This window comes from Osmerus mordax, chromosome 11 (genome assembly GCF_038355195.1).
Source record: "Osmerus mordax isolate fOsmMor3 chromosome 11, fOsmMor3.pri, whole genome shotgun sequence".
NCBI classification, from domain to species: Eukaryota; Metazoa; Chordata; class Actinopteri; order Osmeriformes; family Osmeridae; genus Osmerus; species Osmerus mordax.
In genome coordinates, this window is record NC_090060.1 from 17,187,464 (window position 1) to 17,209,124 (window position 21,661).

The window sequence follows — 21,661 nt, forward strand, 5'->3', positions numbered from 1 at the left end:
CTACACACACACACACACACACACACTCTCAACCACAGCAGAGGTTTTACTGGGAGAATCACACACACACGTACACACACACGTACACACACACACACACACACACACACACACACACACACGCACACACACAGACCCATTATCCCTAGTTTACAATCTATGCATTCCACATCCTTCTCATGACTTGTGCACATTCTATAGCTACTATCTATATCCTCATTCTATAGCTACTATCTATATCCTCATTCTATAAACTACTATCTATATCCTCATTCTATAACTACTATCTATATCGTCATTCTACCTTGCGTACATACACCTTATATCTTTATTCTCCCAAAGGTTCCATTCCAAACAGGATATCTCTGCCTCTTTCTCCATATCCAGTCTGGATGTTCTATATGATCATATTCTATAATACTCCTCTCCTTGGTCTCTCCGTAGACCCTCATATCTGCTGTTCATCTTTACCTCCCTCCCTATCCCTCCTCCCCTCCCTCCCCCCTCCACCTCCCTCCCTCTGCTGACGGGGCACAAATGGAATGATGACTCTCTCTCTATTTTTACTGTTTAAGGATCACAGCATTCTGCCGGAATCTCATTGACTAATAGCTGCCCCCCTTGGTGTGTATGTAGCGTGTGAGTGTGTGTGTTTGGTATGTGTGTGTGTGTAGCGTGTGTGTGTGTGTGTAGCATGTGTGTGTGGGGGAGGAGTGTGTACATGGCTGGGAAGTGAGCTCATCGTTTCGTCTTCGGGCCCTAATTTTAGAACTGTTTGCTGATTGGCTGTCTGTCTGAGAGCATCCCTGTAGGAGAGGTTTCAAGGCCTCATTTGGTTACCTGGTTACCCCCCCCCCCCCCCTCACCCAACCCCTCCACCGCTGAGGAACTCAGAACTAGAAGGTGGGCGGAAAACTGAACTCTTGCAACTTAATGCATAAATTATTTACCATCCTCACTATATCTCATCAGATCCGTTAGTTTGAATAAAAACATGTAATATATTGTTAAATAACCAGTCTTCAGACTGTATGACTTCCTGTGGTTGCTTCTGCCCTCTAGTGGTAGGAAGAGAAAATGCTTCAAAAACAAAACGCGAGAGCCACCATAAAAGGAGGTCCAGTACATTTTATTTGTATAAATACATTCAGCAGTCATGCCTGGGTGACTGAATATCTGTGTGCATGTATGTAACGGTCTGCTTGGCTTAGAGGTCCATCTCACAGGAAACACAAGGATTCTGCTTCCTGTATTAATGAGTATTGTAATGTTAAGTGTGTGCTGTGTTGTACAAACTCAGTAGTATTTTATTAGTGCAAAAAAGGAAACTATAGAATAATAAAGGTTTAAAAACAGGAAAAAATTGCAGTGAGCGATCACCTTCACCCAATCGTAGTCTAGTAAAATATATTCATTTCATCCTTCCCAAATTAAATTTTTAAAAGATGATCAAATCCTTTCATTGAATATGCGGTTTGTCTCCTTCCAGTGGTTAAGTAGCTGAGCCTGTCCTTCTCTCAAGGCGGACGAGAGAATCTCAAACTAGCTTCACTTTCTCTTATAAACAGTGTCAAGAACATCCATCCATTAAGTGGATTTAAAAAAGGTCAAAAAGGTCAGTAGGCTACAGTTGGTTTGCAATCTAAGATCTTGAAAGCAAAAAAACACAAAAAAAAATGAAAAACACAAAAAAAAATGAAAACATTTTAAAAATCCACATCACACACTCCCACCACCAGGACAACATCAGACCACCAACGCATCTGTAGGCCTCTGGAGCCCAGACGCAGCCTGGGGCCTTTCCTCAGATACCGACCACCTTGGGGCTCTCGTCCTGGGCCAGGGTCTCCAGCGAGGTCTGCCTGGTCAGCAGCTCCTCCTTGTCGCCGTGGGAGGAGTGGCGCTGGCAGCGGGCGCGGAGCGCCGTGACCACGATCAGGCCGGCCAGCACCAGGACGGTGAGAGCCACCAGTGTGCCCACGACAAAGAGCGCTGGAGGACGAGAGAGGTCAGGGGTCAAACAGAGAAACAATGAAGAGGGGTTGGAGGGGGGGGGGGGGGGGGGTCGTTGCTGCTCACCTGGCACCCACCAACCATGTACATCGGCGTTCAAGAGCTCGAAGCGACCTGCGGAGTTACAACCAATTAGTGAGTAGGCAGGGTGTGACCTCACAGTTGCAAGGCACCAGCCGTCAGTGGTCGGTTAGTGTCCAGTGTGCTCTGTCATACCGTCTACAGGAATACACCCCGCACACACCCCCCGCACACACCCCCGCACACACCCCCGCACACACCCCCGCTCACACCCCCGCTCACACCCCCGCACACACCCCCGCACACACCCCCGCTCACACCCCCGCTCACACCCCCGCACACACCCCCGCACACCCCCCCGCACACACCCCCGCACACACCCCCGCTCACACCCCCGCACACACCCCCGCTCACACCCCCGCTCACACCCCCGCACACACCCCCGCACACATTTTTTGAAACGTGAGTAAACGGGCAAGAGAGCCCTCTGGCTACGGGAGGGTTAACGGGCACGGCCTACCCTGATCCCCGGTGCAGCGAGACAGGCACTCGGCCGCGGAGCTGTAACTGTTGCTGTTGCCTCGGCAACCTCCGTAGGTGAAGGGGCGGCAGGTCTGGGAGACGGAGTCGAAGTAGAACATGGGGAAGGAGGCCCTGCACGGCCCCGCATCATAAGGAACCACGCAGCTGTCTGGAGAGGGGGGAGGGGGGCGCATCATCATCTGCCATCCTGGGACTCATTTTCATATTTGAAGACTCTTTTTAATACGTTAAGTACTGTGTACAGGTCTCAGGCACAAGAGTTTTTAAGTAAAGCAACAATACCAATAAACAAGCGGACCTCTGGCAGAGAGAGAACCGCAGTTAGAACATGCTAGAACCCAGTGAGACACTGGAAAGATCTGCTCATTACCTATGTATTGTTGGTTGGCAACAGCAGGACCCTTCTTGGAGGTACTGACGGACACTGGAGAACGGAGAGATGAACGAGGAGGTGAGAGATGTAGAGATGGAGGTTTTAAACAAACATAACAATGGAGGCGGAGGAGAGGGAGATGACTGAAAGAGAGAACCTGTGCAGGAGCTCATGCAATCCTCCTCCGTGTGATAGTTGTTGCTGTTTCCACTGCAGCCTCCGAAGATGAAAGGCTGGCATGTTTGCGTGGCAAAGTCGTAGTGGAAGCGTCTCATAGATGCCCGGCATGGTCCCACCTCCGTCTTGGCCTGGCAGCGCTCTGATTGGGAGGGGAGAGTACAATCAGATGCTCCGATTGGCTGGAACAACAGGGTTAAATTCTTCCGATTGGTTGAAAATGTCCCTCACCTGCGTAGTCAGACTGCCCCTCCTTATGGACGTCTTGTTCTACAGCTACACACAGAGACAAGGTCTAGTCACACACGATTCACACAGTACTACAAAAATACACTCCTATCTACACAGCACTGTGCACATACGTCAAGTGATGCACTCAGACATGGTTCATGTTGTTCTCAACCCCTAGTTGGTTTCTTAAAACCATGTCTGATAGTCTGGCTTCGTTGTCCTTTGACTAACTGAGAAACATGCTGGGAGTATCTGCTGATTGGTTGGAAGATGACATCAACCAATCGGACGAGCATTACTGTTATCAAATGTCCCAGCTTGTCCCACAACATCACAAGACAGATGTAATCTGTCAAACTGTGACAGATCTGCATGCTGGCCTGCGACCCGGAACATTCTTAGGAAGATTGGACACAGTCAGACGATGCATTACTGAGAAAACTAACAAGAACATATCTTCATCATATCAGATAGTGTGGAAGCAACACAAGGATAACCACAGTGAGATTATACACACACACACACACACACACACACACACACACACACACACAACACAGGATGTGCGTTTGTAGTTTCTGCCTGCTATCTCCTATCTATGTTTACGGTTGTTATTTACGACAGATATCTGCGTCACGCTCATAACACAATAGAGAAGAAGAGAACATTGTGAGGTGACCTTGGTCCTCCAGGCGCAGGGGCCCGGACATTCTGCCCCGGGCGGAGGCCTGGACGGGCCCAGCACCAGGCTTGGAGTCTGCAAAAGGTTCAGGCGTACCAGGATAGGCCTCCTTACTCACAACAGGGCCTGAGAGATAGAGAGAGAGCGAGAGCGAAATAGGTCGAGAGGTAGTTTGTGACAGAGAGGGTGACAGAGAGAAAGAGAGTAAACAACCTCTGCTCTACAGCACTAGATCACCGCTCTACTACAGCAGTAGATCACCGCTCTACTGCACTAGATCACCGCTTTACTGCACCAGATCACCGCTCTACTGCACCAGTTCACCGCTCTACAGCACTAGATCACCGCTCTACTGCACTAGATCACCGCTCTACTACAGCAGTAGATCACTGCTCTACTACAGCAGTAGATCACCGCTCTACAGCACTAGATCACAGCTCTACAGTACTAGATCACCGCTCTACTGCACTAGATCACCGCTCTACTACAGCAGTAGATCACTGCTCTACTACTGCACTAGATCACCACTCTACTACTGCACTAGATCACCGCTCTACAGCACTAGATGAGACCAGAACAGAACAAGCAGATGTTTAGTGCACGGGAGTCCCACCAGGCAGCTGGTCAGATCATCCTCTCCCCTGTTGACACTAACACATTCCTGCGGCAGTGACACTGTAGAAATACTCCTTTACAGATAAGTCCTTGTCCAAACACACAAAGAAGGGTGTGTGTCAATAGTCTAAAGTGACCTCCTCACCGTGAGGTGACACTGTGGATCTACACAGGAAGTGTCAGAGGAGACCTCAGCCACCTGTCTCGTGTCCCCAGCTCAGTGAGAGGACAGCGAGACAAGAGAGGCATGTCACAGTATTGAGACGCACCCCCGAGGGGTCGGCTACGACCCCTCACCTGGCCAGGGTTGCCTGCTAATGACCTCACAGCCCAGCCACACCCTGATCCTCAGAATCTAGGGATTCATCCTGAGAGGGGCTGATCCAGGCTAACAGAGCCAGAGGTCACCTAACCGGTCGGACTGGAGAAAGATAAAACATGACATACACACCCAGATTATCACACAGGGACACCAAACACACACACACACAGATTATCACACAGGCAGACCAAACACACACAAACAAAGAGCCTGAAAGCTCCCAGCTGAAACAGGTACAACAGGGTGATATTATGGACAACACAGGCTAAATCTGTTGATCAACTTCTAGAGGTTTGACTGAAACTGTGTTTTGGTCATCCTGCTGGACTAATAAGAAGCTGCCAGACTTCAGGTTTATGACAAAGAAAACAAACATTCACACCCCCAGTACACGCACACACGCAAGCATTCACACACAAACACACCCACTTCAGACACTGGTTAAAAGTTAACAGGTAACCAGCGTCTGACCTGTACAAATATTACAGTCAGTAACTTCCCTTTCTAAAACCATGGTAGTTGGCGAACTGACCACAGAACAACACACAGGGACCGAGAGCACCACACGCACACTAAATAACTCAAGACAAACCGGAAAGTGACTTCTCTGCTTTGTTCGTACAGGATGGCTCTCTGGACCAAACTGACACCCAGGGGCTGAAGCAGTAGGACAGGCACAAGAGACACAAACATGTGACAGTTTGAATCTTCCAAAACAAATTCTCTGATCTGAGATGGGATTGATGGATATAAAACTCGCAACAGTCAATCTGGGCTCAGACCACTGACTAGCCCAAGCAGAGAGGACACCTAAATCTAATTTAAATGTACAAAATGAGATCTTAATACCATTACATTATAGTCATATTTTCTACACAATTGAAAGTGTCCTGAAAATATATATTATATAATTGTGTAACTGAACATACTCATTGATAACTTTTAATACATGTCAATATGTTTTGTAGTTATACTTTGTGAGTATAATATTTGTTGTGTTTGGGAGCAGCAGGGCCCCTCAGCCTCCAGCTTAAAGCAGGCTGGTGACACCATCTCTCACGCAGCAGCAACATTTCCTGTTGGCTAATATGTTTTGTCCCTACAACAACAAGGCCCTGAAACACAGACAACTTCCATCAGCCACCTTCTCCTTTACTCTTTAACCCAAAGAATTACTCAATCATGTGAGCTGACAAAAGACGTTTTTTACACAGCGGTTCTGGGAACCTGAATCCATTGGTGTTTAGGACCATGGGGAGGTGATCTGACGGTGGCGTCCCTGTGGTGATAACGGCCTGCTCCTACCTGTGACCCCGGAGCAGGTCTTCTCACACTCCTCCTGAGACTGGAAGTTGTTGCCGTTGGCGTTGCAGCCGCCGTAGATGAAGGGCTTGCAGGAGCCGTTGGCGGCGTGGTAATAGAATCTGCGGTGGGAAGCACGACACCTGCCCACAAACATGGGCTGGAGGCACTGATCTGTGGGAGGAGGGGGGAGAGAGTTAGAGGGAAGAGAGTCGTAGATGGAGAGGGAAGGAGTGAGGGAGGGAGGGGATTGAAGAAGAGAGAGTAGAGGAGGGAGAGAGAGGAGAGAGAGTAGAGGAGGGAGAGAGGGGAGGGAAGGAGAGAGAGTAGAGGAGGGAGAGAGGGGAGTGAAGGAGAGAGAGTAGAGGAGGGAGAGAGGGGAGAGAGAGTAGAGGAGGGAGAGAGGGAGAGAGAGTAGAGGAGGGAGAGAGTGGAGGAGGGAGAGAGAGTAGAGGAGGGAGAGAGGGGGGGAGGGAGAGAGAGTAGAGGAGGGAGAGAGGGGAGAGAGTAGAGGAGGGAGAGAGGGGAGGAAAGGAAAGGAGAGTAGAGGAGGGAGAGAGGGGAGAGAGGGAAAGGAGAGTGAGGTCATTAGAGGTGTGATCTATTACAGAACGTGGCTTCATCAGAAGCCAGCCCAGATGAATTCTAAAACCTTCGGACTCGGAAAAGTGTGTTCAAACAGGATGACAAGAGAAGGTCATGTGACAATGCCCATGACATGTAGATTTACAACAAAAAGTACAAAAGTCAACAGTGGATTAAAGTGGAGTCAGAACCAGCGACACAAGTGACAGAGGAGGCGGGGTCCTTAGCGTGAAGAACCACACGCTTTTAAACGTTTCATCCTCCGTTGCTCATTACCCTAACAGTTTCCATTTTAAAAGCACAAATGACCCTGTTTCTCTTTACCTTCTCCTTACACAATCATTTCAACACGATTGTGACTAATCGGACTGGATCGTAACAATGTGCTGAGAGCACGGTTCAAAACCAGAGAATAAAACATTGAATCAGACTCATTCTTCGTTGTCAGAAAATGTAGTAACGCCCTGCTCGAACTTTGCATTTTCCCACAACATCTACATACCGTGAGCTGCCGTATGTGAACTAGTCAGACTGGTTAGGCCTGTCGTGTTCACGGTAAGTGGGGGGGGGGGGGGGTAGAGGGGACCGTGGAGCTGCCATAGGAAAAGCTAAGCAGCCAAACAGCATTCTTTTCTTTAGAACTGGACGCCCACGTTGGTAAACAGGTTTAGGTCATCCATCTCTTCATCTTAACCCGCATCCTCGTTAACTCATTTCAACGACAAGAACGAGGCTAAAGTCCAGTATTGTCACATAAACCACTGTTCTCACAGAGCTTGTGCTAATGGCAGGTCAATACAATGGGTTGTGTTTGTCAAGTCAATAAAAGTGTTGGGGCACGAGGGGGCATGAACGGCTGAGTAGCCTAATAATGGTCTTCCAACGTCACGTGACCGTTTAAGGTCTGTTGACCCGCCCTGGCCCCAAATTATGATTAGAGAGATGATACATAGGGTGATCCTACACAAGACAACTAGGCGTTGATGATATAATTTGGAATTATAGTGAACCCGTGACTGTTATGTGGCGTACCTGGGTATTCTAATAACCCTTACCTGTTGAATTGGTTACCCTCGTTTCGCTGTCGCTGAGGCCAACTACTTGGATTCTCGGGGTGTGTTGACGCTCGGATGTTTTACGGTAGACCTGGAACTGCGTCGAGGGCCCCAGAGTGCAAACGTCTTGGCCGTCTTTAATGCAGGTCACCAGGTAGCACTGAGCCATTCCGTCTGCTGGTCTACCGATCATAGCGAGCTGGCAGTCCTTGTTGTTGCAGCAAGCCCTCTGACACCCTTCCATGTCGGTTATCTCCGGTAAGTGAGCCAGGTTACGGGCTCCGTTTTCGTAGGACATCGGCTCTAGACCCTGTTCGGGGTCGGCTTCTGTGTCCCACGCGCATCCCCCTATTCCCTCCTGCACCTGAGATGTGACGAACACGACGAAGAGGCACAATATGCCGCCGCTCAACACCTGAGCCATGGTTGTTGTTCTACCTGTCTCTGTCCTCAGCCTTACCTCACAATTAAACTCCTTGATTCAAGTTTCCTGATCAAACCAAGTAAAACGTTTTTTTTAACAAGCAAAACTTATCAATTTAGAAGTGCGTAGGCTCTGCTTCGACCACTTCCCTGTTGAATAACGCTGTCCTTTGTTGTTTCACGTCGTAGACTATACGCTCCACCGTTGTAACAGGTGCGGTTTTCCCCACCCACCGTCACGCCCCACAACTTTCATCCTTCCTTGTATGACGTCAGATGTTATATCCATATTGAAAGTTTTCTGACCAATTCGGTTCAGTTTATATAATGATAATTACCGTTAGGCTATATTTTATTCATTTAGCAGACGCTTTTATCTAAAGCCACAAACAGTATCCTGTGTAGACAGACAGTATACAGCTAAACGGTGTATGCTAAATAACTCAATGTAAACATCCGTATGTCGGTGATCAGTCAATCCTCTATAACCTCGCGGGATTCTCGTCTTCATTCAACACTCCCAGACTGATGTTCCAGTTTAATGAACCTCCCTGGTCCCTGCTAACACTGCTAACCACAAACCTGACGAGACACTCATTTACAACTGAGACAGCCTAATCTCTGGTCACTGTTTCCGTGTCTCAACTATCCTGCTTAGAATCTGTAACAATGCATAGAAACTGAAGTCATTCCAATAATGCGAAATAATGTAATTCCAGTGTTAATTAAACACAGTTTAGCTAATAGGTTTTTTAAAGGTTCAAAACATATTTTCCAAAGAAAGTTTCGAAAGGTTGAAAAATAAATGTAAAAAAGGTTCGACAAAAAGCATAACTAAAAGAGACCAGAAAACAGGTCTGTGCATGCTACGCCTGCTTCAGTCACTAGATGGCGCGCAAGACTGTTTTTATGAATGCTGAAATTGTTAGGTTAAGTGAGGCTTCGCCCTAGTCACGGAAGCGTCGTGTGTGTGTGTGTGGTTGTGTGTGGTGGTGGTGGTGTGTGAGTGTAACACGGAAAAAGCGAATGAGAGAGGGAGAGAGAGAAAAGGTTTGGGGGGCGATTCGATTTGGGTCTCAAGTTGTGAACACACTGGCATTACGATACACTTTAGTTAAGGGTCCGTATTGTTAAAATAAGTGACAATGACTCATTAGTTGACATGTACTTATTTAAGTAAGTTAAGAAGTTAATTTGTCTCTAGATCTACATTTCTCAGAATGCTATATGTAAGCCTATGTAATACTGTCATGTCCTACGGCCTACATATTATTTTTTTTGGCAGAAATATAGTTATTTAAATAATCAATTATTAATGACACTGCGCATAACCTCAGGAGAGTTTAGCTACATTGCTTGAGGCGCACAGCAGAAAAGGGACACATTCTGCGGCACTAGGACCCAGCAGCTGTAACCGCGCCTCACATTTGGATTGAACGGTGCAACCGCTACCGCCTATCTACTGCGCCCCGACCGCATTTACTCGCTTCGGTCTACCAGTCTGCACGTGTTCGTCATTCGTTGTGGACATGGCAGCGAACCGGGTCGGGAGGAGATGTAACAACAAAGTCCACTCACCGAGCAGGGGCTCCGGTAGGGAACCGGGTCTAAGCGTGCAGAAGCGGCAAGCGCGTGTGACTGTGAAGTACAACAGAAAGGAACTTCAGCGGCGCCTGGATGTGGAGAAGTGGATAGACTGTGGTCTGGACGAGCTCTATCTGGGAAAGGTGAGCCCTGTCCACCTACACAACACCGACACAGGCTCGAGCAACACTGGCTGTGGTGACTTCGGTTGATAAGCAAAATAGCCTCTTTTACGCCCAGCTTGACGAGGAAGAGAATCATCACAAATCTGTGGGCTATAATAATAATAATAATACAAAACTGATAATAGCCTATATACATATTTTCTCTTGTAGCTATCCTCCCCAATGGAGATAAGGTAGTTGGCTGGGCAGAATTCTCGAATATTGTTTTATGTAACAGTTACTCATCTTTGGTGTCAAGAGGCCATTGAGTGACATAAATCGACTTGGCAGAACCCGCGGGCCACGGAATCCACTGGAGCGTGCGTCTGGCGCATCCTATTCTTCCACGCGCTGGGAGTGACTTGATCGCTTTAATGAATCGTTTTGCGCAGTGAATGCTGGCTATACGTATAGAAATAGTTTTTGTTTAGGGACGAGCTGTCTGGGAATATTGGCAAATTCGTTTGTCCATTTACTGTAAATGGGGATTACACAGTGAACGTCCAGAGTGACTCACCATCTGCACTCAGTGAATAGACGGGGTGTACTTAAGACTTAAATCAATTCTATGTTGGGTGCGTACGCGGTAAGGCGCGTGGCCCTGCCTGTGCACCCTCTGCAGGCTTTTTGGGGATCACGAGGATGGAACCCTTGTTGTGGTGCAGCAACCAGCTGACCTTTAAAAACACGCCTCAAGTACACCTATAGTCTATATTAGGGTTGAAGTTCAGCCGGATCAAACGAGTCCAGCGGGGTTGATATCGCCGCTCGTGTTGTTGCCTCTTATCAGGATCTGTGACGTCTCTTCTTTGCTTTCATAACGAAAGAAGACACAGCCCTTCCACGTGCGAGAGGTGGCTCGGGACCAACATCACTCTCTGCGGCCTATTGTGTTAAAAAATAAAAGATATGAAAACCGTATCTGATCTCATATTTACGAGGTTGGTTATTGTGGTCATTTAGCGCAGGCTTTGCAGAGTGTGGTCGATAAATGTTGTGTGACTGGAAACCAGCCTTTAGATCCCTGGGGCATAGTGGGGTGGGGGTGGGGGACTGAGAGGGGATGTTTGGGGGGGGGCAGGGGGAGTTGGGGGAATGGCTTTGATAGAATAAAGTGTTCCCATGCACATCCATATATTACCAGAGGACCAGGGGGTTGGTGAGTGGCCGGTTGGCCGGGCCGCCTGCTACCTTACATGGACACACAGGTCTGGAGGACTGGCTGGTGGAGGACTGGCTGGTGGAGGACTGTCTGGTGGAGGACTGGCTGGTGGAGGACTGGCTGGTGGAGGACTGGCTGGTGGAGGGCAGCTGGAGCACAGGACCAGACAGGAAGTCAGGAAGAGTGTGCGTGGGAGCAAACAGGAAGTCATTTAGTGTCATGGGAACCTGGTGGTGTGTGGCTGGCATGACTGATGGGGAGGGGGATTGAGGCAGGCATGGGGAATGCTGATTGGGTATGGGGGGTTTGGGCTGGGAGAGGGGAGGGGGCGGAGGGCAGGACTGGGATACAGGGATGGGAATGGGGTGTGGGGTGAAAACGCGTACATTTTCCGTCCATCTGCTTCAAAATTAAAGACCGTCAAGTATACATTTAGAAAACGCTAACAGGATGTTCAGACATTCATATCTGGGTGTTTTAGTTTGAAGCGTTCTTAATGGACCTTCTACTCATTCAGAAGAGAGCGCTACGACATGGTGATAAAACATGACTGCAGACTCAATCTGTCTAATGCAGAGATCACTGCCTGACTGGAATATACATCACTGGAGCAGTGGTAGTAAAACTGACATGGAGTCTCTCTCTCTCTCTCTCTCTCTCTCTCTCTCTCTCTCTCTCTCTCTCTCTCTCTCTCTCTCTCTCTCTCTCTCTCTCTCTCTCTCTCTCTCTCCCCTCATCTATCTCTCCTTTCTCACGTTTAGTATCTACTCCCCAAATACCCCCCCAACACACATCAACACACACATGAACCCCCCCCACACACACGTACACACACACAGCCAGGAGCAGCTGTAGCATATATCTCTTGTATCTATGTTAATGAGAGGGTATACTGTCCCCTCTTCCTATGTAACGATGGCTGTGCGTGTGCGTGTGTGTGTGTGTAATCAGATCTCCCCCCAGACTCATTTCCTCCCCCTGCCCTCCCCCTCTACCCTTCCTCCCACCACCCTTCTCTGGGGCTGACCAGCATTTGTGTGTGTGAAGTGGTGGCTTGACCAGTGTGTGTGTGTGTCTGTGGTGCTGACCATCACCAGACCTGCCTGGACAGACACTTAACGATCCTTCCTGTTATTGACTGATGACAGACCAGTCTCTCGGGTGGGGGGGGGGTCTATATGAACGGGGGTTGGGGTCTGAGAGGAAGGGGTGTGTGGGGGGGGGGGGGTTCGGGAGGGGGGATGATGGTCCCATATGTCACCACCAAAGAGCACAAAGGAAGAGTCATGCAGTCCTTCCCCCCCCCACACACACACACACACCCTGCTGTACATCCCTGTTGTGTCCGCCCCTTAGCATAACCCTGGCGCCTGGCTTGCTCCATTATCAAGGTCCATTAGTCTTGAGTCAGCGCCACGTCCACGCTCACACAACCGGGATTAAGACCCCTGAGTGGGCCTGGCTGACTGGCTGGCTGACTGACCGCCCGGCTGGCTGACCGGCTGGCTGGCTGACCGCCTGGCTGGACTGGCTGACCGACTGGCTGGCTGACCGCCTGGCTGACTGGCTGGCTGGCTGGCTGACCGGCTGACTGGCTGGCTGACTGGCTGACCGGCTGGCTGGCTGGCTGACCGGCTGGTTGACCTGCTGGCTGACTGGCTGACCGCCTGGCTGACCGGCTGGCTGGCTGGCTGGCTGACTGGCTGACTGACCGGCTGACTGACTGGCTGACTGGCTGACTGGCTGACCGGCTGACTGGCTGGCTGACTGGCTGACTGGCTGACTGGCTGACTGGCTGACCGGCTGGCTGGCTGGCTGGCTGGCTGACTGACCGGCTGGCTGACTGGCTGACCACCTGGCTGACCAGCTGGCTGGCTGGCTGGCTGGCTGACTGCCTGAAAGTCCAATCCCATGCTTACTGCCTGGCTAAATAGTTGACTGACTGTCTCTTAGCCTCCCTTCTTGCTTGCCTGCCTGTTTGCCTGGCTGGTTACAGTGGCATGCCTGGTGGACTTCCATAGATCTAATCTTCCCTCATCATTCTCTGGACCACACAGATGGGGAGTGGAGGGATGTGTTGCACTGGGAAGGTCTATCAGGGTTAGGGTTCAGTAGAACCATTTGTTAGAGACCAAGAGAAAGAGGTGAATAGATAGAAAAAATAAAGACAAAGAGAGAGAGAGAGAGACATAGAAACAGAGATGGAAAGATGGACAAAGAGAGAAGAGTGTGGCCCAGACACACCTGCCTGTGACAAGGACTGATAGGATGATCTGATGTGGCTGAGCTGAGTAGTAGTAATCTGTATGCAGATGAGGAGTAAACCAGCCATAAACACAATAACCACATCTAGACAGGAAAGCACACCATGTTGCCTCAAATACAGTATACTGTGTGTGTGTGTGTGTGTGTGTGTGGATAGTAATGTTGTTAGCACACATACAAGGAGAGGAGAGGAGGGGAGGGGAAGAGGGCGTATACTCCTACAGCATGCATCATGCTTGTTCAGCAGACAGAGCGAGAAAGGAGGAGAGAGCATGCCTCAGCGTTCCGGAGTGTTCTGTTTAAAGGAGTGTTCCGGAGTTTTCCGTTTAAAGGTTCTAGAACTCTAGAGCTCGGCTGAAGGTCTTGTGAGGGTGATGCGTCGAAACACCTTGCATTTGTGTGTGTGTGTGTGTGTGTGTGTGTGTGTGTGTGTGTGTGTAATACTCTCCAAAGCCTTTGTTTTGTTCAATGAGCCCTTGAGCCATGTTGTCACTGTATTTGATATCAGACCACCTTTGCCATTTTAATATCTGTAATTATTATATGGCAACGACAGTACGAGCGTTCTGATTGGGTAATAGGTATGCCAGCCGTGTATTGAACTCTTTGCCGGTCTGCGGTCGGATACGGATCCTTATTGCCCTTTGACGTCATCTTCAAAATGAGCGATATCGAGGGGTTTTACTATCCAGATGACAATGAAGAAATCAACAGCGACGAGGAAATTCTTAACCTTTAAAATAACAGAAAAGTCTGAACACAGAGAGAAAAATGACAAGCGCTAGGCAGATTGCTAGGTTTGGTTGCTCAGATTTCAGATTGGTTGCTGGGCAACACCTGAAACACACCGTGAGAAGACTTGAGAGCTGAACAAAACGACATGTTTTCTATTTACAACTACCATTTATTTTCATTTACAAAATGAAAAGAGATAAAAATGCCATATAATAAACAACTTACGTACCTCGACAGTTTGGTCATGCCGGGAATGCTCGCTATCTCTCGGTCGATACGTTAAAGCCTCAGTTTGATATTTCCCGGCATGACCTCACTCTCGGTTATTAAGTAGTTAATGTCTTACAGTGTGTCGGTATTGCGTAATGCCTCTTCAACAAAGAATAGATGTAGAAAGACAATTCATTGTCTACATGACAGGATCTTAACAGTGTAGTATCTGTTTATATGTTTAGGATCCCTGATTTATCTGCTTAATCAATACCAGATATTGATGAGTTTCAGTTCTTTTATTCATGATATGACTGAATGTCGATAGCATGATGTGGGAGAGTGAATGTGTGATGAGTGTTGCCCTGACGCTGGTAAACACACAGCCTGCCTATCAGTGTTCTGCTGAGACGAGGCCTGCTGGCCTGAATGTCAGCAGCCAGGACAAGGCAGGTCACAGGCTGGATGAGGGTGGAGGCTTTGGAGAGTATTACACACACACACACACACACACACACACAACCTGTTCTGCGTTTAGATCAGACACACAGATGCCCAGCTGGCGGGTGCAATTGAGACCAGGAAATACCTACCAGAGCAAACTGCACTACCCATAAACCACTGGGCTGGAAGTAACTTGAACTAAATTTGATGATGTTAAACCAGACAGACTGACTCACATGCTCCCCCACTCTATTTGTACAGCCTCTGTTGAGGCTGTACAAACACCCACCCACCGACACACCCACACACACCCACACATACCTACAAACAGTTATCCTCTCTCCCTCGTTGTCCCCTCTCTCTCTCTCTCTCTCTCTCTCTCTCTCTCTCTCTCTCTCTCTCTCTCTCTCTCTCTCTCTCTCTCTCCTCACCAACCAGCCCACTTCACCTAGTTTGTTTACCCCGCAGCACATGCATTCTGGCGGCTCTCTGACTGTCTGCTGACTGGATGTAATTCAGCTCTCAGCAGGGGGCTGTATTAGTGTACTACTGGGGGAACACAGACGGATAATTACTGCATCGTTTTCATTAGCAGTCCATTCTCCACAGTGTGTTATTCTGCACTGCGCTGGGCGAGGCCTAGGTGTGATCGTTCAAACGGGGTTTTGAAGCTTCTGTGAAATAGATCTGTCATCGGTCGCATCACGTCTTTCTGTTTGAAGGTGGTGAGATAAAGAGAGAGAGTCTCAAGTTAACTTTTAAGTTTTAGAATATGTGTGTGTGTGTGTGTGTGTGTGTGTGTGTGTGTGTGTGTGTGTGTGTGTGCGATCTGCTGGCATTTGGAGTTGAAAGAAAGGGTAGTGGCCCCCTGGGGGGGAGGGGGGGGGAGGGGGGGGGGGGGAGGGGGGACGGGGGGGAGGGGGACGGCTGAAACAAGGCCTTGGATCCTCTCACTGTGACCTTCAGACCCCCCCTCAGACAACACACACACACACACTAACACACAAGGCTGGGTCCACCTGGCTACTGGTCCTCTGTTGTTTAAAGAATGTGTGTCCCCAGTTTGCAGGTCTGAAGCTAGTAAGTCACGCACTCACTCACTCACACACACACACACACACACTCTCACACACACACACACACACACACACTCACACACACACACACACACACACACACTCACTCACTCACTCACACACACACACACACACACACACACACACACACTCACTCACTCACTCACTCACTCACTCACACACACACACACACTCTCACACACACACACACACACTCACACAATCAATCTGGCTGCCCCAGAGGGCTGTGAGAACCTGCCACCAGGACCCCTATTTGGGCTTCACTGCTGGCGACAACATAGCTGGAATTATTCCCCTCTGAACCTTAACGCCGTGCCAGCAAACCTACCAGTCAGCCAGACAAGAAACCAGCCAGCCAGTGAACCAGTCAGCCAGCCAGCTAGTCAGCCAGCCAGCCAATCACAGCGACCGGACTTTGAGACGTTGGACATATTTCAAGGTGTTTTCTGTGTTCCTGCTGGGAGGATGAGAGGCAGGGCTGGCTGGGAGGATGAGAGGCAGGGCTGGCTGGGAGGATGAGAGGCAGGACTGCTGGGAGGATGAGAGGCAGGGCTGGCTGGGGGAATGAGAGGCAGGGCTGGCTGGGAGGATGAGAGGCAGGGCTGGCTGGGAGGATGAGAGGCAGGGCTGCTAGGAGGATGAGAGGCAGGGCTGCTGGGAGGATGAGAGGCAGGGCTGGCTGGGAGGATGAGAGGCAGGGCTGCTGGGAGGATGAGAGGCAGGGCTGGCTGGGAGGATGAGAGGCAGGGCTGGCTGGGAGGATGAGAGGCAGGGCTGGCTGGGAGGATGAGAGGCAGGGCTGCTAGGAGGATGAGAGGCAGGGCTGGCTGGGAGGATGAGAGGCAGGGCTGGCTGGGAGGATGAGAGGCAGGGCTGGCTGGGAGGATGAGAGGCAGGGCTGGCTGGGAGGATGAGAGGCAGGGCTGCTAGGAGGATGAGAGGCAGGGCTGGCTGGGAGGATGAGAGGCAGGGCTGGCTGGGAGGATGAGAGGCAGGGCTGGCTGGGAGGATGAGAGGCAGGGCTGCTGGGAGGATGAGAGGCAGGGCTGCTGGGAGGATGAGAGGCAGGGCTGCTGGGAGGATGAGAGGCAGGGCTGGCTGGGAGGATGAGAGGCAGGGCTGCTGGGAGGATGAGAGGCAGGGCTGCTAGGAGGATGAGAGGCAGGGCTGCTGGGAGGATGAGAGGCAGGGCTGGCTGGGAGGATGAGAGGCAGGGCTGCTGGGAGGATGAGAGGCAGGGCTGGCTGGGAGGATGAGAGGCAGGGCTGCTGGGAGGATGAGAGGCAGGGCTGGCTGGGTGGAGGCTGTAGTTAATGATGCATGAAAGTGACCCATAATAAGTAGAGGGGTGGGTGGGGTGGGGGGGGGGTGGCGATGAGAGAAGGGGGATGCTGATGAGAGGCGAGGAGGGAAGACTAGGAAACTAGGAAACTAGGAGACGGTGGCGTGGGGGATTTCAAAAAATCTGTGAGAAAATGAAATGATGTTATCTCATTGTTGGGAATGTTTGGTATCATAACTCTCCCTCCCTCCCTCTGCTCTCTCTCGGTCTCTAAATGTGTCCCTTCCTCACTCCCTCCCCCACTCTCCCCCCTCCTTTTAAAATGTTTCTCCATCTCTCCTTCTTTCTACCACTCTCCCTCTTACTCTATTCCTTCCTTCCTCTCTCCCTCACTCTCCTTCTCTCTGTACCTCACTCTCTCCCCCCTCTTTCTCCCTCCCCCTTCTACATCTCTTTTTCTCTCCATACTTCTTTGTCGCTCTTTTAAAACATCCTCTCTCTCTCTGCCAGCATCTCTCCTCCCTCTCAGACTAGGGTCCCTGTGTTCTGACTGAAACAGAGTTGAACCCTGTGTGATCGGGGTACTGTGGTGCTCTTGAACCCTGTGTTATTCGGGGTCCTGTGGTGCTCTTGAACCCTGTGTGATCGGGGTACTGTGGTGCTCTTGAACCCTGTGTGATCGGGGTACTGTGGTGCTCTTGAACCCTGTGTGATCGGGGTACTGTGGTGCACTTGTACCCTGTGTGATCGGGGTACCGTGGTGCTCTTGTACCCTGTGTGATCGGGCGTACTGTGGTGCTCTTGAACCCTGTGTGATCGGGGTACTGTGGTGCTCTTGTACCCTGTGTGATCGGGGTACTGTGGTGCTCTTGAACCCTGTGTGATCGGGGTACTGTGGTGCTCTTGTACCCTGTGTGATCGGGGTCCTGTGGTGCTCTTGTACCCTGTGTGATCGGGGTCCTGTGGTGCTCTTGAACCCTGTGTGATCGGGGTCCTGTGGTGCTCTTGAACCCTGTGTGATCGGGGTCCTGTGGTGCTCTTGAACCCTGTGTGATCGGGGTCCTGTGGTGCTCTTGCATCTGCTGACAACAACCATCTGAAGAAGAAACTATTTCATAACTGTCCCTGTTCCTGCCCTGCTGTGTCTTACAACACACACGCAGTGAGTCAGCTTAGCAGGCAGGCTCCACTGACACGCTCACACACCCACACAAGCGCACACACACATGCTTACACACACACACAGTCTCTCCCCTGTGAGACAGTTACAGTTCAGTGAGCAGACCGTGTCCTAGGAAGACCTACTGTACTGTCTCTGATCTTTCCTGCTACATGTTATGGATGGTATTGATCAGACTGTTTTGATCAGCGGAGGGAAGGGAGGGAATATCCATCTCCATCTGTGATGAAGAAGGCTGTAGATCTGAGGACTAGGGGGAGAGGAAGGAAGCCTGTCTGTCTGTCTGCCTGTATGTCTGCTTGTCTGTCTGTCTGTCTGCCTGCTTGTCTGCCTGCCTGTCTGACGCTCCGCTGCTCTTGTTCCCAGGAGGAAGACATGCCTGAGGAGGTGAACATCGACGAGCTGCTCGATCTGAAAAGTGACGAGGAGAGAACACACAGACTGCAGGTGACACGCACACACATACCACACACACGCACACACACACACGCACACACACACACGCACACACACACATACCACACACACGCACACACACACACGCACACACATACCACACACACACACACACATACCACACACACACACACGCACATACACACACACACACACACACATACCACACACACAGACTGCAGGTGACATACCACACACACACACACATACCACACACACACACACATACCACACACACACAAACCACACACACACACGCACACACAAACTACACACACACACAAACCACACACACACACACATACCACACACACACATACACACACACACACACAGACTGCAGGTGACATACCACACACACACACACACACACAAATACCACACACACACACCCTGCTATAATGTTCCTGCACACACACAGTGCAGGTGATATACCACACACAGATAACACCACCATCTTGACTGTTGAATGTTTAACTGTTGATGCTCTTCTTTCTTCTCAGGAAATCCTTCAAACCTGCAACACCAACACAGAGGTAGAAACTGCTTTCATCCTTCACTACTGAGGAGGTCGTCTGAACCTCTGCTCTGCCTCCTCTCCCTCTCCTTCTACCATCCTCCCTCCCTCTGATTCCTTCAGACGTACCTGCTCCCTCTCTAACTGTGCCCCCTGCCCCCTCTCTGACTGTGCCCCCCTGCCCCCTCTCTGACTGTGCCCCCCTGCCCCCTCTCTGACTGTGCCCCCCTGCCCCCTCTCTGACTGTGCCCCCCTGCCCCCTCTCTAACTGTGCCCCCCTACCCCCTCTCTGACTGTGCCCCCTGCCCCCCTCTCTGACTGTGCCCCCTGCCCCCTCTCTGACTGTGCCTCCCTGCCCCCTCTCTGACTGTGCCCCCCTGCCCCCTCTCTGACTGTGCCCCCCTGCCCCCTCTCTGACTGTGCCCCTGCCCTCCAGGTGTTCGTCCAGGACCTGGTCCTGAAGCTTCACGGCCTGCAGAAACAGGAAGAGCTCCACAACGACGGCATCGAGCACCCCCAGCTGCACATCTTCCCCAACCGCCCGGGCTCTGTGGACAGGGAGGTGCTGCACTGAAGGCCCTGGTCATCCTGGTACCCATGGTAACCCTGGTCCCCATGGTAACCCCAGAGCCCCCACCCCCTCAGTCTTTTACCCCAGCAGCCTATTTACCAGGTCGACGCCCCTGGAACTCTTCTGAGAAGCAGACCACACCCTGCTTACGGACCTGCAGTGCTCCGTACACACAGATACACATGTATGTGTGAGCACACACGCACACACACACGCACACACAATCACACACACACAATCACACACACACAATCACACACACACAAAGAAATACACACATTTCAGACCAGTGCTCAATTTGATGAGAGTTCTGCAGACAGCTTACCTTCGGTACACACACACACACACACACAGGTGTAAAGGGGTGCACACAACTCACAGGCAGTCACCAGTCTCTCCAAGCTCTAATTGTCAAATACATGTTTTTTATTCCAAGATTATTTAACAATGAGAGGATTCATGTGTGTAAAAGAGGCTTGTCTCTTGTCAGCCTGCGATTTCTCTCTGTATCTCCTCCCCCTGCTGTCGTCCACACTGGTACATTCCATCACCTCCCTGTCCACGTTTTGTGAATGTTACCAAGCAGTATTACAGTACCTGATGTTCACCCGTCACTCTTAAACACGACTGTTATTCCACGGATATCGAGGTGAGGGCTGTTTCCCTAGTAACGCCGCCGTGATATCAGATGACCTACATGGAAGAACTGACCACGCCAAAGTGTATTTGTTTAAAATTCCCAGTGACTGAAATAGGCTGCTGTCACTGCTACGGATGATTAAAGGGCGACTAAGCCGGGCTGGTTAACCGTGGAGGGGACGTCATGCTTTGCGCTTAGTCCACCTTTAAGGTCTGCCTGTCTCTCCTGCTCCACTCTAGTTTCTCTTTTCGCCACCTCAGGTAGCTGCTGTTCCCAGCCTTTGATGTCTGTGTTTTATATGACAGGATTTGTAACATGGTTTGTACATTTGTAGTGGTGCGTTGGCGGATCGTGTTGTTTGTATATGATTTTAAATAAAGTTTTGGGATTTGAATTGCTCTTCTCCGATCATTTTGTTGTTAAGCCGCTGTGGGACGAGGGTTCACAGGCGTGTCTGTGTGAGAAGATGTTTTCGTATTTTCACCCAAAAAATCCAGAGTCAAAATATCCTGAAAGTATCTCACATGGGTCCTTCTCGCCTGCCTGGAGGTTCTGACAGGATTGGAAACGAAACAACACAACTCCATTTCCCCTTCTCTTGCTCCAGATGGATGTTTCTCACAGCTGTCCGGTTCTCTCAGGTCTAAGCCAGACCCCTGGGTAGAGGCTAGCCTGCCCCTGGCAGCGGAGTTGGTCTGATCAACAGTAGCAGAACATCGCCCTCTGGTGGTGCGCTTTGCCAATCGCAACCTCCCGACATGTTGTGACAGTACCGCACATGGCCACTAGATGGCGCAGAGCACCTGCGATGCCGATGCACCAGTGGCTTCAGTTATTTTTCCTTCTACCAACCGCTTGCGTAAGGTTCTTTGTCTATCAAACCTTAGCTGGTGACTATCCATTACCTGTATACATAGCTGATTCTAATTTAAATATAATAATAATAATTTTATTTATAATGCACTTTATATTTCAGTATATCTTTAAATATCAGTTATGGATACATGGTGAT

The 21,661-nt window shown here is 50.2% G+C and overlaps 3 protein-coding genes across 3 annotated transcripts in view; 1 reads left to right on the forward strand and 2 right to left on the reverse strand.

Moving 5' to 3' along the window:
• LOC136951341 (pleckstrin homology domain-containing family G member 3-like) overlaps window positions 1–742 on the reverse strand; it is a 14,361-nt gene extending 13,619 nt beyond the window's left edge. Inside the window, 1 exon segment of the mRNA XM_067245694.1 lies at window positions 722–742. Coding sequence (XP_067101795.1) covers window positions 722–742 — 21 coding nt within the window.
• A 366-nt stretch (window positions 743–1,108) lies between these two features.
• spint2 (serine peptidase inhibitor, Kunitz type, 2) lies at window positions 1,109–8,523 on the reverse strand. Its single transcript, XM_067246538.1, has 9 exons — window positions 7,920–8,523; window positions 6,283–6,453; window positions 4,038–4,166; window positions 3,359–3,403; window positions 3,108–3,269; window positions 2,948–3,001; window positions 2,555–2,725; window positions 2,080–2,127; window positions 1,109–1,992 (listed from the first exon to the last, which is right to left on the reverse strand). The coding sequence occupies exons 1-9, from the start codon at window positions 8,341–8,343 to the stop codon at window positions 1,805–1,807; spliced, it is 1,392 nt and encodes a 463-aa protein (XP_067102639.1). The 5' UTR covers window positions 8,344–8,523; the 3' UTR covers window positions 1,109–1,804.
• A 1,348-nt stretch (window positions 8,524–9,871) lies between these two features.
• ppp1r14ab (protein phosphatase 1, regulatory (inhibitor) subunit 14Ab) lies at window positions 9,872–21,029 on the forward strand. The gene is made up of 4 exons (XM_067246625.1): window positions 9,872–10,069; window positions 18,832–18,912; window positions 19,425–19,457; window positions 19,875–21,029. The coding sequence occupies exons 1-4, from the start codon at window positions 9,872–9,874 to the stop codon at window positions 20,010–20,012; spliced, it is 450 nt and encodes a 149-aa protein (XP_067102726.1). The 3' UTR covers window positions 20,013–21,029.
• Window positions 21,030–21,661: the final 632 nt, after the last annotated feature.

Coding starts and splice junctions, on each gene's coding strand:
- spint2 (XM_067246538.1), bottom strand. CDS start 8,343: ATGGCTCAGGTGTTGAGCGGCGGCATATTGTGCCTCTTCGTCGTGTTC. Junction 2,128..2,554: donor TCGCTGCACCGGGGATCAGG/GTAGGCCGTGCC, acceptor GTAACTCCGCAG/GTCGCTTCGAGCTCTTGAAC. Junction 1,993..2,079: donor ACATGGTTGGTGGGTGCCAG/GTGAGCAGCAAC, acceptor CTCGTCCTCCAG/CGCTCTTTGTCGTGGGCACA.
- ppp1r14ab (XM_067246625.1), top strand. CDS start 9,872: ATGGCAGCGAACCGGGTCGGGAGGAGATGTAACAACAAAGTCCACTCA. Junction 10,070..18,831: donor ACGAGCTCTATCTGGGAAAG/GTGAGCCCTGTC, acceptor TCTTGTTCCCAG/GAGGAAGACATGCCTGAGGA. Junction 19,458..19,874: donor CCTGCAACACCAACACAGAG/GTAGAAACTGCT, acceptor CCTGCCCTCCAG/GTGTTCGTCCAGGACCTGGT.